Source organism: Dermacentor albipictus, chromosome 7 (assembly GCF_038994185.2).
Source record: "Dermacentor albipictus isolate Rhodes 1998 colony chromosome 7, USDA_Dalb.pri_finalv2, whole genome shotgun sequence".
In the NCBI taxonomy this organism is placed as follows: Eukaryota; Metazoa; Arthropoda; class Arachnida; order Ixodida; family Ixodidae; genus Dermacentor; species Dermacentor albipictus.
The window spans coordinates 29,073,732-29,086,253 of record NC_091827.1 but is presented as its reverse complement, the minus strand read 5'-3'; the positions used below and the strand labels follow the sequence as shown (position 1 = coordinate 29,086,253).

The following is a 12,522-nucleotide window of genomic DNA, read 5'->3' as shown; positions in this document are numbered from 1 at the left end:
CGGTGTTGTCGCACTTGTACTTTATACGGGACATCACGGCGACGCCAACGGCGCAACTGTGCCTGGAGTGTCCGAATAATTGCTATCGCAATAAAATGTTTCTACTTGGCCAGTTTTGCCATACCACAGCACGATGTTGGGAAGGTAGCACTGGACGTGCTGCCACCACTGTTTACTTTCCGTTTTAAAAGGTGTATCCCATAGGTGCTCCTTCGCTGAATGATACCAAATGTTCTGACTGCAGCTGTTATTTAGCAAAGTGGTTAAGTGTACAGGTCTAGGCAACACTGGCAGTAACCACGTTGGTTTTTGCCCGAAGCACGTGAAATGTAGCTTCGGGAAACGAGTTCTGATAGCGCAACGCTTTATCTGCGAGCTACATGTAGCAATAGCGGATATAACCGCGTTTAGTGGCTGTAGTCGTTCCAGTGTGTTTGTAGCTTTATGCGTCCAGCAATTCAGACCGAGTTTTGAAACATAACTATGATATTTGATGCGAAATCGGGACCACGCGGATCGAACGCACGACGAGACAACACCACGCTAATGACCACGCACACACTCGCACTCTCGTGCCAAATGTTGCCATAAGTCACACGCAAGTCAAAGCAAGCCAAGTCAGAGCTCAGGTAAGTTTTTCGGCCAATTCAAGTCAAAGTCACCGGTCTACGGAGCATCCAAGGCCGATTGGAGCATCTGCAGCGCTATGGCAGCGCTTTGCTAGCCTTGCGTTGCGTGGATGAGACCTTTTATGAGTTTCTGCGCAACCGATTACAAAATAGTTTTTACCCCGTAAAGAGTTAGCCATCACAGCAGTTCACAGAACTTGTGGACATCGGGCGGTGCGAGTATCCGTTGAGCTTTCAGCGGAGGTGTAGCTGAGGTTGGACCGCGACCATGGATTCTCTGATGCAAACAAACCTCTACGAACTCTTGCAGATCGCAGTCGGCGCTGACGAGAAAGAGGTAAGTTAGACTTGGCTCACTAGTTTTCCTACACTTTATTATTAAGCGATAGTAACCGTCCATGAGAAGAGACGATTAAGGTTGTGCGTAAACGCCAGTTACTCATACATTTGCACCTCCTCGTTTGTCTGATGTTCTCTTCACACAGTGCACAGCGAACATCGGCTCATCAGAGTGTGTATTTGGTGCCTCATTGCATGTGTTATGCAACGTCAAGCAGTTTTTCTTCCTCCCCCGACTTTTAGCACACAAGCGTTACACTTAGTGCATCCCGACTAGTGTATTCATGGTCTCCTTTTTGCGTCTCGCAGATCAAGAGTGCGTACCGAAAGAAGGCGCTGACATGCCACCCGGACAAGAACCCCGACAACCCACGAGCAGGTAAGGCGGAATATAAAATGCGGCAGCGTCGACGGCGCCACTTTAGCCGAACTCTTTCAGCAGCTGTCCCGTGCCTTGGAGGTGCTCACCGATCCGGCGGCGCGGGTAAGTACCGGTACATTTGCGAGCTCTACCCTTATTTCAACATTATACCATGTTTACGTAGACATAACAGTTCACGATTTCATAATTGTCCCAAGGCCTAGGCCCTGCCAGAGTTACGGTACGCGTACGTCTGCCAGAGTGTTTATGCACCGTTTAGTCGTCGTTATGAAGATGCAGACGGCGTCACATTAGCTTTGTTTTGCTGTACCTGCCTTGTAGCGGCTACCTGGTTCTCCGCCATGCTGTTCTTACATATTTTAGCTCAGGTAGCCGGCCATAAGTATCTGGTAGATAACTTGCAATGAATGGAATCACACAAAGGCTCTTTCTTTGCATGCTGTAAAGCAGTTGTATAGCTCTGATGCAACTGGAATGCCGGAGGCCCTATAGGGTTAGGCTGTAACGTTAGAATACGACTGTATTTGTAATATTACTGTTATATGCTATGAAGAACCCCGCATGCTAGGATCTCAGTTCAAAAGTTGCATATGTGTGCAAGAAGCATGACTAAATGTTGCAGTGTTGGGAACCTAAGCCGCTGAACCTAAGTCAAGGCTAAAGAGCAGGGCCACGATATTCCACATGACCAACTTGCTTGCAGAGTGCATACGATGCTGTGCTCAAGGCTCGCGAAGCGGCCAAGATCCGGCACCAGGGGCTCGACGCCAAGCGTCGCAAGCTCAAGGAAGAGCTGGAGGCCCGCGAAGGGCCGGGGCAGGAAGCAGCGGCAGCGTTAACGGCCCAGCAACGACTCAAGAAAGAAGTGGAGAGGCTACGTCGCGAGGGATCTCGGCAGCTGGCTGAAGAGCGGGAGCTCCTGCAACGCCAAATGGAAAAGCAACAGACGCAGCAAAGGGAGCAACAGCAGGCCGATCTGACAAGGGTAAAGGTAAGTTGTAGACCCCTTTTCTAACTTCATTTAGCAATGCCTGGTTAAAAGCCCTTTAAAATTGTGGTTATAAACAAAACTCAGCACTAAGACAACAAACTCATACAAGACAATGCACATGTCGTACACTTGTTTCTTCGTGCCTTGTCTTAGTGCTGTGTTTTTTTTTTTTACTAACCATGAATCCAAACCAACTAGTTCAATCTGGAATCTTAATTTGCCCTTTAGAAGTCTGGATGCCCATTCAGTAACTGTGCATAGACTTTATAGACAACCTTTACACACTAATCAGTACAGATTCATTGAGGTCAGCGCTTGAGCTTGAGGCTGTTATACCAGTTGTCTGGAACTAACTGCGCTCGCAACTACTGCAGGTTCGTTGGAAGCAGCAACCTGGGTTTAGGGGCTACACCGAGACAAGCCTGCGACAGCGGCTTTCCCAGTATGGAACTATCTGCTGCTTGGTGTTTCGCAATGGATCGGCTCTTGTAGAGTTCGAGCGACCATCCGCAGCCGTAAGTGAGCCACTTCCTACTCCTTCCAGATACAAGTGTAAAACTACTTACATTTGGCATTGATGCACTACCATTTGCTGCCTTCCTCATTGAATAGGAGCAACTGCACAATAGCTCTTTCTTGTGTTCAGAATGACTTGTGTTGTGCCAAGGTTAACTTTAGTGACGAGATTGTGTGTGTGAAGGGTCAAATAATTTTTTCCGCATTTTGATGGGGGCGAAATGAGAAAACTCCCGTGTACCTAATGTCAGTGCGCATCAAAGAACCCCAGGGGGTCCAAATTATTCCGGAGTTCCTTACTACGGCATGCCTCATAATCAGATTGTGGTTTGGCACTTAAAAATCCCATAATTTATTCTTCTTCTTAATTTAAGTTACATTCGAGTGCAGGAATATTTACGTCATCCTCGGAGTGTGTATGTTGTGCCTGCACATGGTCTCATATATTGTCAGCAGAGTTAAGAACTGCGCTAATTGTCTTGGAGATCATGCTTTGCCACTCGCTGCAAGCCACAGAGCACTGGGAAGCTCTAAGGGGCCCAATACTCACCACCTAACTATATTTACCGTTATATTCCCTTGCTGGTTAAACAGGTATGTTCGAAACCGTGCTGCACAATTTTTGCATTACACTTAATCCAACAGTTGGCAGAGGACTTTTATTTAACCATTGGTGATGGTAAAACTGTTGCACTGAGACTCTCATCCGGTTCTTTTCGGACTGCAGCGCCTGGCATCCCAGCTCGAACAAGGGAGCCCGGATGAAGGCCCACTGACTGTTCGCCTGTTAGGTGATACAACAGGAGGCGAGAGCACGCCACCTGCACCACCACCACCGCAGCCGATGCGAACGCTGCACGACGACGACGACTATGAGGATCTGGTGCTAAGAAAGCTGCAGCAGGCTGCCGCTGCTTCACAGCCATCGTAAACATGGTTGGACTGTGCTTCGGCATCACGCATGCTTCAGGTCTGGCGCCTTGCAAGAACTTCCTGCATGCAGCTTCGAAATGGCCGTGTGGTGCCAGGTGCTCAGTTAATGCGTACTGTAGAGACTGTGCTCATGCACATTGCGCCAACGATCTCGATCTCCTGTGACGTGAATGTTCCTGGTGACCTTCTAGCCCTGTAGATGGACTGTGATTGTGGCAATAGGTTTTATTTGAAATAAAAACACCTGTGGCCTCTTTCACAATGTCTACGTGGTTATACAAACGCACTGGCGTCTGGTATCCCAGCTCGAACAAGGGAGCCCAGGTGAAAGCCCACTGACTGTTCACCTGTTGGACGATGCAAGACGCAACTAAAGCACACTGCCTGCACCACCGCTACAGCCGATGTGAACACTACACAACGATGGCGATCCGCCGCCACTTCGCAGCCATCATAAACGTCGTTGGACTGTGCTTCAGCATCACACATGCCTCGGAAGTCTCATGCCTTGCAAGAACTTTCTGCATGCAGCCTTGAAACGGTCATGTAGTGCTAGATGCTCAGTTCACCATTTACTGCCACTGTCATCGTGGCAGAAATTTTTTTTTGAAATAAAAACGCCTGTTGCCTATTTCAAAATGTCTACATGGTTGTACAAGTGCACTAGTGTTTATTAGTACCAAGGTTGCTAGGCCTCAAAACAAAAAATGTAACTGCCAAGTTCCGAAGGTAGCCAAGCTGTGACCAAAGGGACTTCAGTTCACACTATACAATATGAACCTAAAAGACACTTTTTATTGATGGCACACTTTAGCATCGCCAAAGGTAGAAATGCAAAGTGTACATGATATTGTTTATAGTTGAAAACATGACTGTGAATGCAAAATCAAATTACCAGAATCTTATGGTACCAGCATATATAGTTACGGGCGAAATTCGAGGGCCATGGCCCATTCGTCATCACGGGTAACTCGGCTGCAAGTTAAAATCTAGATACTATTAAAGGACGAGGAATATGAACCGTGGAGGCCTCTTTGGAGGTTGTGGCAAATAGAATAAACTCTTTCGCAAAAGTGTCCTCTACATTATCTGAGGTTAGTTTGAAACGTTAGCCAACAAATAGCCATCCGCAAGAGCACCAAAAATTAGCTAGTATGGCAAAACGTAGTCATATCTGGCAAACCCGGTGCTGATACCCACTTAAGTTGACATGTATAATCTGTATATTTTGCCTGGCATATTGCCATGAAACAGAACTGTCTAATGTCTTGATGGTGCATAGTGACAATTAGGTGGACCAACCACATCCCCAAAACGACACTGGAAGACTGGTTTGAAAGTTAGCCACAAAAACGGGCACTACATTCACCACAAAGGTCGAGCATAAAAAATTAAGCTCAAGCTAAGATGGGCGCCAACTGCCACTGATCAAGCATGGTCCAAGACATGCACCACAGGAATCCAATTGTTATGCTGCCAAGTGTGCGGGTGAAACTTTCTATTCTGGCATTTTACATGATTGCTTGATTTGCTTGGAGAGCACTATAGTCGAGCGCTTAAGATTAATTTTGTTGGCTTTTGGCTTTTTAGTGTGCGACCATATCCAGGCATATAAAGAAAGCATGTTCGCATTTCATCCCCGCTGGAACACAGTTGCAACGGTTGCAAGTAAAACCAGGCTACCTCAAACACAGCAGCAGAACATAACCCGACCATTCTTGAGAAGACGACGCACTGATGCTCAGTTTTGCCTCCACATTTGCCCACCTAGCCATGGAAAATAGTAGAAAAGGGTGGGGGGGTTATGCCGTTCGAATAAAGAATAATGTGTTCCAAAGCTGTTGGGTTGCAACGTCTATCTGTTCAAGTCGCGTGTGTCGAAACAAAACAGAAAAAAATTTTTTTTTTCAGCAGGACAAAGACTGTTTCGGAGTAAAACCGAAATATTTTTGATTGGTTTTCAGTTCATGGGGAAGTCAGTATTGGTGCGTATCTCAGACGGGAACAGTGCGAATGGTAGCCGGTCGAGCGCGCCACTAATCTAAGCGTGTTGCTCAATGCACTAGTAGATCGGCATTGTAGGAAAATCCAGGCCTTGCTTATTGAGTGCTTGTTTTGTTCTTCATTTATGTTGAAGTTGATTTTATTCGAACAGCAGTATTTCGTTGAGTTTACTCAATGACGTGCTGCTACTGAGATCATGCTTGGTGCCTTGCCTCAAGGCACCGGGCATGATCTCAGGACTCGTTACTTAATGAGAAAAATTAATACTATGTTTTTATTGTTACTTTGAAATGTTTTGTATGTAAACAAAAACTGTTATAAATTACGGATAATTTTGTTGTTCTGGAGCAGTACCAGTACTTAAGTTTTTCAAGTGGAGCAAAACTAAAACCAGTACGAAAACCATTTTCGTTAAGACACTCTAGTTCAGGTAACCATAGCCACTGGCAGGAATTAAGAAGTTGGGAAGCTAGAGTGTCCTTTGCTGCTGCGGTTGCAAGTGGATATGAGTAGAATACAAACGTTCCATTTTACCAAAATTTTAATGCACTAATTGTTTCAAGTTCCTTACCTAAAGGTTTCCTTTCCATTGATGACCATGCCTACATAAATAAATCATTTTTTACATAGTCGCACAAGCTTGTTCACCATGTCAGGAGGTGTTCTGCTTTGACTCGCATCATGAAACAGGACTGCAGTACGTTGGCTTGCGAATGAAAACATTGCTCTCGAAGCAGCACCTTTCTTTGCCACTGTGCAAGATTCTTGCTCTAAACAACCTGTAATGTGCTTTCGCCACATCCTTAGGTTGTGCACTGACTGACGCTGACTAGCGTAAAAAAAAATTGGCATGAATAGTCTTCGAAAGGTGTCAGCATGGAAGGTCGAATTCTATGCCATGGAACAAAATGAGAGCTTGCGACATCATGATGCTGAGAGCAGAGTCTTTTTTTTTTTTTCATCAGTAAATTCTCAAACTACAGTTGAGAACCAATTTAGCAATACCAGAGTGCTCATTCTGTTCACACTTGGGAACATTTCAAAAGAATTACAGACAGACATCACAAACACAAGCGCTTTCGTGCACCATCTTTTTGTCCCACTGACAGCCGTTTCTTTCCCACCCAATTTCACAGGTGATAAGACATGATAAAGCATGCCTGTATTGAGCAGTAACTTATACCACACACCCTGCAACAAAAAATAATTTTATATCAAGCAATGACAATACAAAAGCCAGTTGAGCCAACAATCACAGTAAGTTCTTTAGTACTTTGAACAATGCCTTGCAGCTGTGGCAGGATACACCAAAGGATCAGAGTTTTGTTCCTCAATTAGTCTACACTAAAGCCCCTCCATCTATGTGCCACCACTGCTTTTGCCAAGTGGCGCCAGCCTTTGATGTGCCGCTGTTCTCTGATTCGTCGATCACATGTCAGTGGTGCTTCCGTAATTTCCAATTCCTACATTCCGTTTCCGGTAGTTCCGCTTCCTGGATTTCCGGATGGTCCCATTTTTCGTTTGTTGCACACTTGCATCTCTATGCAGCAATTGCAGGCGTCAGTGACGTCACTTATGCTTGGAACTGGAAGCTGGTACTATGTAAGTTTGTTTGACACCGCAAGCTGAGTGAATGAGCGAGGGAGAAGCGTGGAGGAGGAGGGAAGGCTGGCACTACCTATGTGGAAGCATGTATGGCGAGGCTTTAGGCTACACTTTGTACAGCCACTTGAAGAAGTTGTAGATGCTCAACCTTTGTTAGATGTGTTCTTCCACTCACAAATTAACATTGTTCCCTGACAATCTACTGAAGAGAGCAGCAGTGGTTATACCCAGCCTCACGCGGCTCTTGTGCTAGCGTGAGGTGTGATGGCTGTGTCAATACGTCTATCACAATGCATCCATCCGGCGCAGGAGTAGATGCAAGCTGCACTGGTAAGCTGAGAAGGCAGCTAATTGTAACCCATAAAAGTGTGAGGCAAGCAGATAAGCGAGACCTAAAGAATAAGGCCTGACCATAATTGACGTCTACGTATCGGCTGCCCTTTATCGGAACTGTTGGTTCAGCATTACACTGTTCACTCCAGGCTAAGTTACTTGTTTTTGGCGATTTACCCTTTGAAATACAGAAAAAAAGAGACCAGTTCTGTGGGAGCAACATTCAACTTCTATAAACTTCTGTGGACATGGTCACTCGTGCAGGATATTACGTGACTCGGCACAGCGCCAACAGGCAACAGCATACCTAGCACTGTGCCAAGATTTATATCTTGGTGCCGAGAAAAAAAAAATGTATAAGAAAAAAAAAAGCCCTTGGTCGTGGCACCACGTATAACAAGCTACTGCGCCCAGACAGCATACCTGGCGCTTTGCGAGGAAAGCTGTCGCCCGTAGACGCTGACATGTCCGGGGGTGGAGAGCAGCGCCACAGGGCTGAGTTTTACAAAATATCACGGTTGTGACAGACCAAGAATAACAATTCGTGGTTAAGTGAACCCGTGGTGAAGTGAGAGGGCTGTTTTATCCAGTGACTGGCCAGCAGTTTGAGACGAAGCAGGTGTAAAAATACAACATGAGACAAGCAATCGATGCTAGTAGTGGCGCCAGAGCGGTGAATGCGAAACGCCGTAAGACATGACGTGCAACGTCACGGCTTGTGTAAGGTCCAGATGCAAGTCTGGCCAATGCCGGACATTGCCACCACACGGTAGCCCATCAGCTCTAGCTTGTTCAGCACGGTGCGGGGTGGGTCTTCCGTCCGGTACTCGGGGCTGAAACGGCAAACATGATCCATGAGCAATTAGTACTGCTTAATAAGCTGCATTCACATGACGGACAGGAGCAGAAATTTTCGCAGCAGACAGTGTATCACGTGACCCATGCTCCATGACTTGCTGCCCTCGCCGCCAAGTTCGGATTTCTCCGCTCACAGGCCAGATGGAATATGTGGTGCAGTATTTCAGGCCGTCCGTCTTATGAATAACTGTCTAGCTTAACAAGGATCAAATATGTCGAGAGGGACTGTACTGGTCTGGCCAGCTATCTGGTGTGGAATTGTGTTTGTGATTGTAAACATGAGTTTTACTTTGCTGGTTTGTTGGCGATAAGCAGGCGTGCAAAGTCTGATTGCATAGCCTACATGAGAGCGGACTAGAGAACGCTCTCACCTTTTATGCTTTGGCAATGTGCGCAAGAATTGGAGTCGCAAGTAAGCATGTGGATCCCTAGAACACGCTCCAGCCATGTGAATGCACCTCTGTGTACTCTGCCTCCATGTGTGAATCCAGTTTTATTAGTTGCCCCAAACCTTACGTGGCCCAGACACCTGGGTACTCTAAATGATGTCCTGCATGGAACCGTAGTGGTAGGTGTTCATGTGTAAGTACCAATGTCAGTAACATCTGTGACCTTGGATTCTAAAATTTGAAACTTTGCAAGCTTGCATGCTCGCTTAAATGGTTATATAGCCGTCAGTATACGAGGCGGGGGTTTCTTTTTTAAGAACTCCAGACAGGATCTTTAAACATCGCCAGTGGCATATATCCAGAAAGGCGGACACTATTTGCATGAGAAATCACACACACACAAAATATGGTTAATTAACACAAGTTCAAACTCGCATTTAATTGGTTACCTTAGGGAAAGTATGACTGAATTCAAGCTATATATAGTAAGTTCTCAAGGCACAACAACTTGAACGAATTTTGATATTACCATCGTTCCGAGATAAGAACTGTCTCTTCAGCTACGACACCCAAGTTACTATATTAATAAGCAAAGGGATTAAATAATGCCTACTAATTGAATATCAAATAGTAAAGCTTTTATTTGCAATTATGCATTTTGATTTCTCGTACGAGTATACCGTCCGCCTCTTCGAGTAGTCCGTCTTGTGCTATTGCCACAGGTGATGAAAAAAAAAAAACGTTAAACTAAAGAAAAGCGGTATGATCATATCTCGTACACACACAAGCATCGGTGTTCATTCGCGCCACCGAGCCACAATCATTTATCTGTTATTGCAATTACCTTAGATTACTGCCGTCAGTTACGTTCAGGAAGTTCTTATCGTTCTTATCTCAAAGTTAACGCGCGGCTTCGGCTATAAGAGTGCCCTATCGCAGCTAGCCAGTGAACGTACGGCAGCGACAGACCGCGAAGGCGCCGCAAACAGGCTACAATTTGTAACTCCGTCTCGTATGACCGTCGTCTCCAGTAGTGACCTTGGTTTCAAGTGATTCACCAACCACCGGGAATGTTATCTTTTTCTTCTTTGTTTTGCGACCGGCGCGGATAAAGGCCAAAGCGAACGGACCCGCCAATCACTGCAGCATCTCAATCACTGTCACTGTGCCTCAAGTCAAATAAATAAAAAAAAAGAGCGCGTTTCGTAGTTAGGAACAAAATCGAACAGAAGGCATTTACGCGTGATGGAGTGCTTCCTGTTAGTCACAGTTGTCATTCGCCTGAAACTTGAGAGAGTCAATTCCGAGTGGGATGTGAGGCACGCCCTCGATCCCATTTCGAAATGTCCGCAACATGCCGTTAGCGCGCGAGAAATATTTAACGGTGTCGGCAAGGGATGTCGCCAGAGGAAAACAGGCAAAGGCCGGTTGTCTCCGTAAATTAAACCGTGCGCACTTTCGACGAAAGATGGGCGTTCGGCGTTCCGCTGCGAGCATGCCCACTGCATGCTTCCGTTTTGGGTTCCCAAATAGCGACCAAGCTGCCAGCGACAACGTTTGCTTCGCGTACGAATACCGAGCATTTGCTCGGTATATGAACAGGGCGAGGGTAGCGGCGGTCTGGAAGACGGCGTGCACTCACAAGTCGTTTCCTGGCTGGGTGATCTTGCGCGCGTTGAGATGCTCCATGAGAGTTGGATCGCTGTTGCGGTCCCCTACGATGGTCGGCCCATTCTCCTGCAGCAAGATAAACACGACAGGAGTGTTACAGCTGCGAGCAGAGACTCCGCACAGCGTGCTACTTACCAGTCGGATCTGGGTTGAGATCAACATGTACGGCATCGCGGTCACCAAGTTGCCCCACACGAGGAAGTCCGCGCGCACGTCTGCTGTCTGCTGCGTACCAACAACCGCAACACGCGTCGCGCGACTACAGCGACACACGTGCGATCTGCGCTCTACGAAGTTGTGTAAACTTTTGAGCGAAGCCTCACTGAAGCCTTCCCAAAGCTTAGAAACGCTTACAAAAGAAGCAACAATGTACTGACGTTGTCTGCCACGTATGTGCAAGTAGTAATTTTAATTTTGCTATTTTTAGTACAATCAAACGTCATTTTATAGTCCAAAAATTTGAACATAGGTGACGCAACAATTTGTAACTGGCATATTTTCCAAATTACAAATTGAACCTTTTGGGTGCATTAAAAAATTCATATTTAGTTGCGTGCGAAAGCGTAAATCTCAGCGTGTCCCTTGATTTTCTCAAGAAAATCAAATAAAGAATAACAGAAGCAATACATTTCCCTCGCTCTATGCTCTCTCGCACGAACGGTAGCTGCACCGCAGCATCGTAGTCTGTGCTTTGGTCTTGGCGGGAAACTCGAATCAAAGTTTAGCCATCGGGTGTGATCGAAAAACTCCGCGCTTAAATTATCTCAGCCACACATTAGTATCGAAGACAGAACGTGAGTACTCGGCCACGTGATCGGCGCATCCGGTGTCCCACATCTGCACAAGAACGGCATTGTTCCGTGCGTGTCCGCAAGCGGTCTCGGTCGACTGACGCATAAATATTTATCTTCCGGGGACCTGGCAGCGATTCAGGCGTGCAGCGAAGCTTGCGGATATGTAAAAACGGCTAGCTCGAACATTGCAGCAATCGTGTTTAGTTTTTGCGGTATACAGCGCAAGATTTGACGGCATGTCCAAGCAAAGGACAGCTGGGGAAACTTCGGATCGAGCAGCTGTGAAAATTACTAAATAAATAAATAAATAAATAAAAGCAGGCGCTTGGTGCTAGTCATTAGCTTTACCTATCCTATTCTTGGCCAATTCCCCATTGAGGGTATGAGCAACAAGTTGAGAGAAAAAGTACCAGAACCAGTGGCGTAGCAACAGGGGGGGGGGGGGGGGGGGGGGGCGTGGGCCCCGGGTGCACGGGGCCAGTAGCGGGGGGTGTCATATACGCCTGAAGACACCCGAAAATTGTCGATATCCTCGCCTTCCTCGACTCCAACCGGGGGGGGGGGGGGTGACAGAAGAGCTAAGGGCCCCGGGTGCCAGACGACCTAGCTACGCCACTGACCAGAACCATGCCGGAAATTCGCATCGGTATTGGGGGCGAGGAGTTTACGGAGTCGCCATCTGTCGGAAGCGCCTCCCTTGCGTAGTATGAGGGATGACGCGGCGCACTCTTCATAGGTTTCGCTTACGGCGCTCAATAAGAACACCACGCGGCAGCCTTCCCGGACATTTATGTAGGCCTTGCTCTCAAAACCAAGGAAGTTTTTGACTGTTGATATAATAATCTTGGGCAAACTGAAAGCACAGAATCGTTTACAGACGCTATCTCTTTACCGAATATGTACAGTGAACGCCACTGCGCGGTCGCCGCGATGGAGTCTCCTGAACCGGCTTTTTGCATGAAAGGTAGGCAAACGCTGAGAGTAAGCTATGTGAAATATGTTCTTATAGTGGGCTGTCTGTATAACCAAATGGGGCATAACACAGTGAAGCCCCAATGCAGCGATAGCACGGGTTCGC

The 12,522-nt window shown here is 46.7% G+C and overlaps 2 protein-coding genes across 2 annotated transcripts; one reads left to right on the top strand and one right to left on the bottom strand.

Moving 5' to 3' along the window:
• Positions 1-671: 671 nt before the first annotated feature.
• Positions 672-4,421, top strand: LOC135917395 (dnaJ homolog subfamily C member 17). The gene is made up of 6 exons (XM_065450963.1): positions 672-966; positions 1,278-1,347; positions 1,394-1,452; positions 2,054-2,341; positions 2,716-2,856; positions 3,585-4,421. The coding sequence occupies exons 1-6, from the start codon at positions 898-900 to the stop codon at positions 3,786-3,788; spliced, it is 831 nt and encodes a 276-aa protein (XP_065307035.1). The 5' UTR covers positions 672-897; the 3' UTR covers positions 3,789-4,421.
• A 2,565-nt stretch (positions 4,422-6,986) lies between these two features.
• On the bottom strand, positions 6,987-10,952 carry LOC135917396 (GTP cyclohydrolase 1 feedback regulatory protein-like). Its single transcript, XM_065450964.1, has 3 exons — positions 10,786-10,952; positions 10,622-10,716; positions 6,987-8,565 (listed from the first exon to the last, which is right to left on the bottom strand). The coding sequence occupies exons 1-3, from the start codon at positions 10,819-10,821 to the stop codon at positions 8,442-8,444; spliced, it is 255 nt and encodes an 84-aa protein (XP_065307036.1). The 5' UTR covers positions 10,822-10,952; the 3' UTR covers positions 6,987-8,441.
• Positions 10,953-12,522: the final 1,570 nt, after the last annotated feature.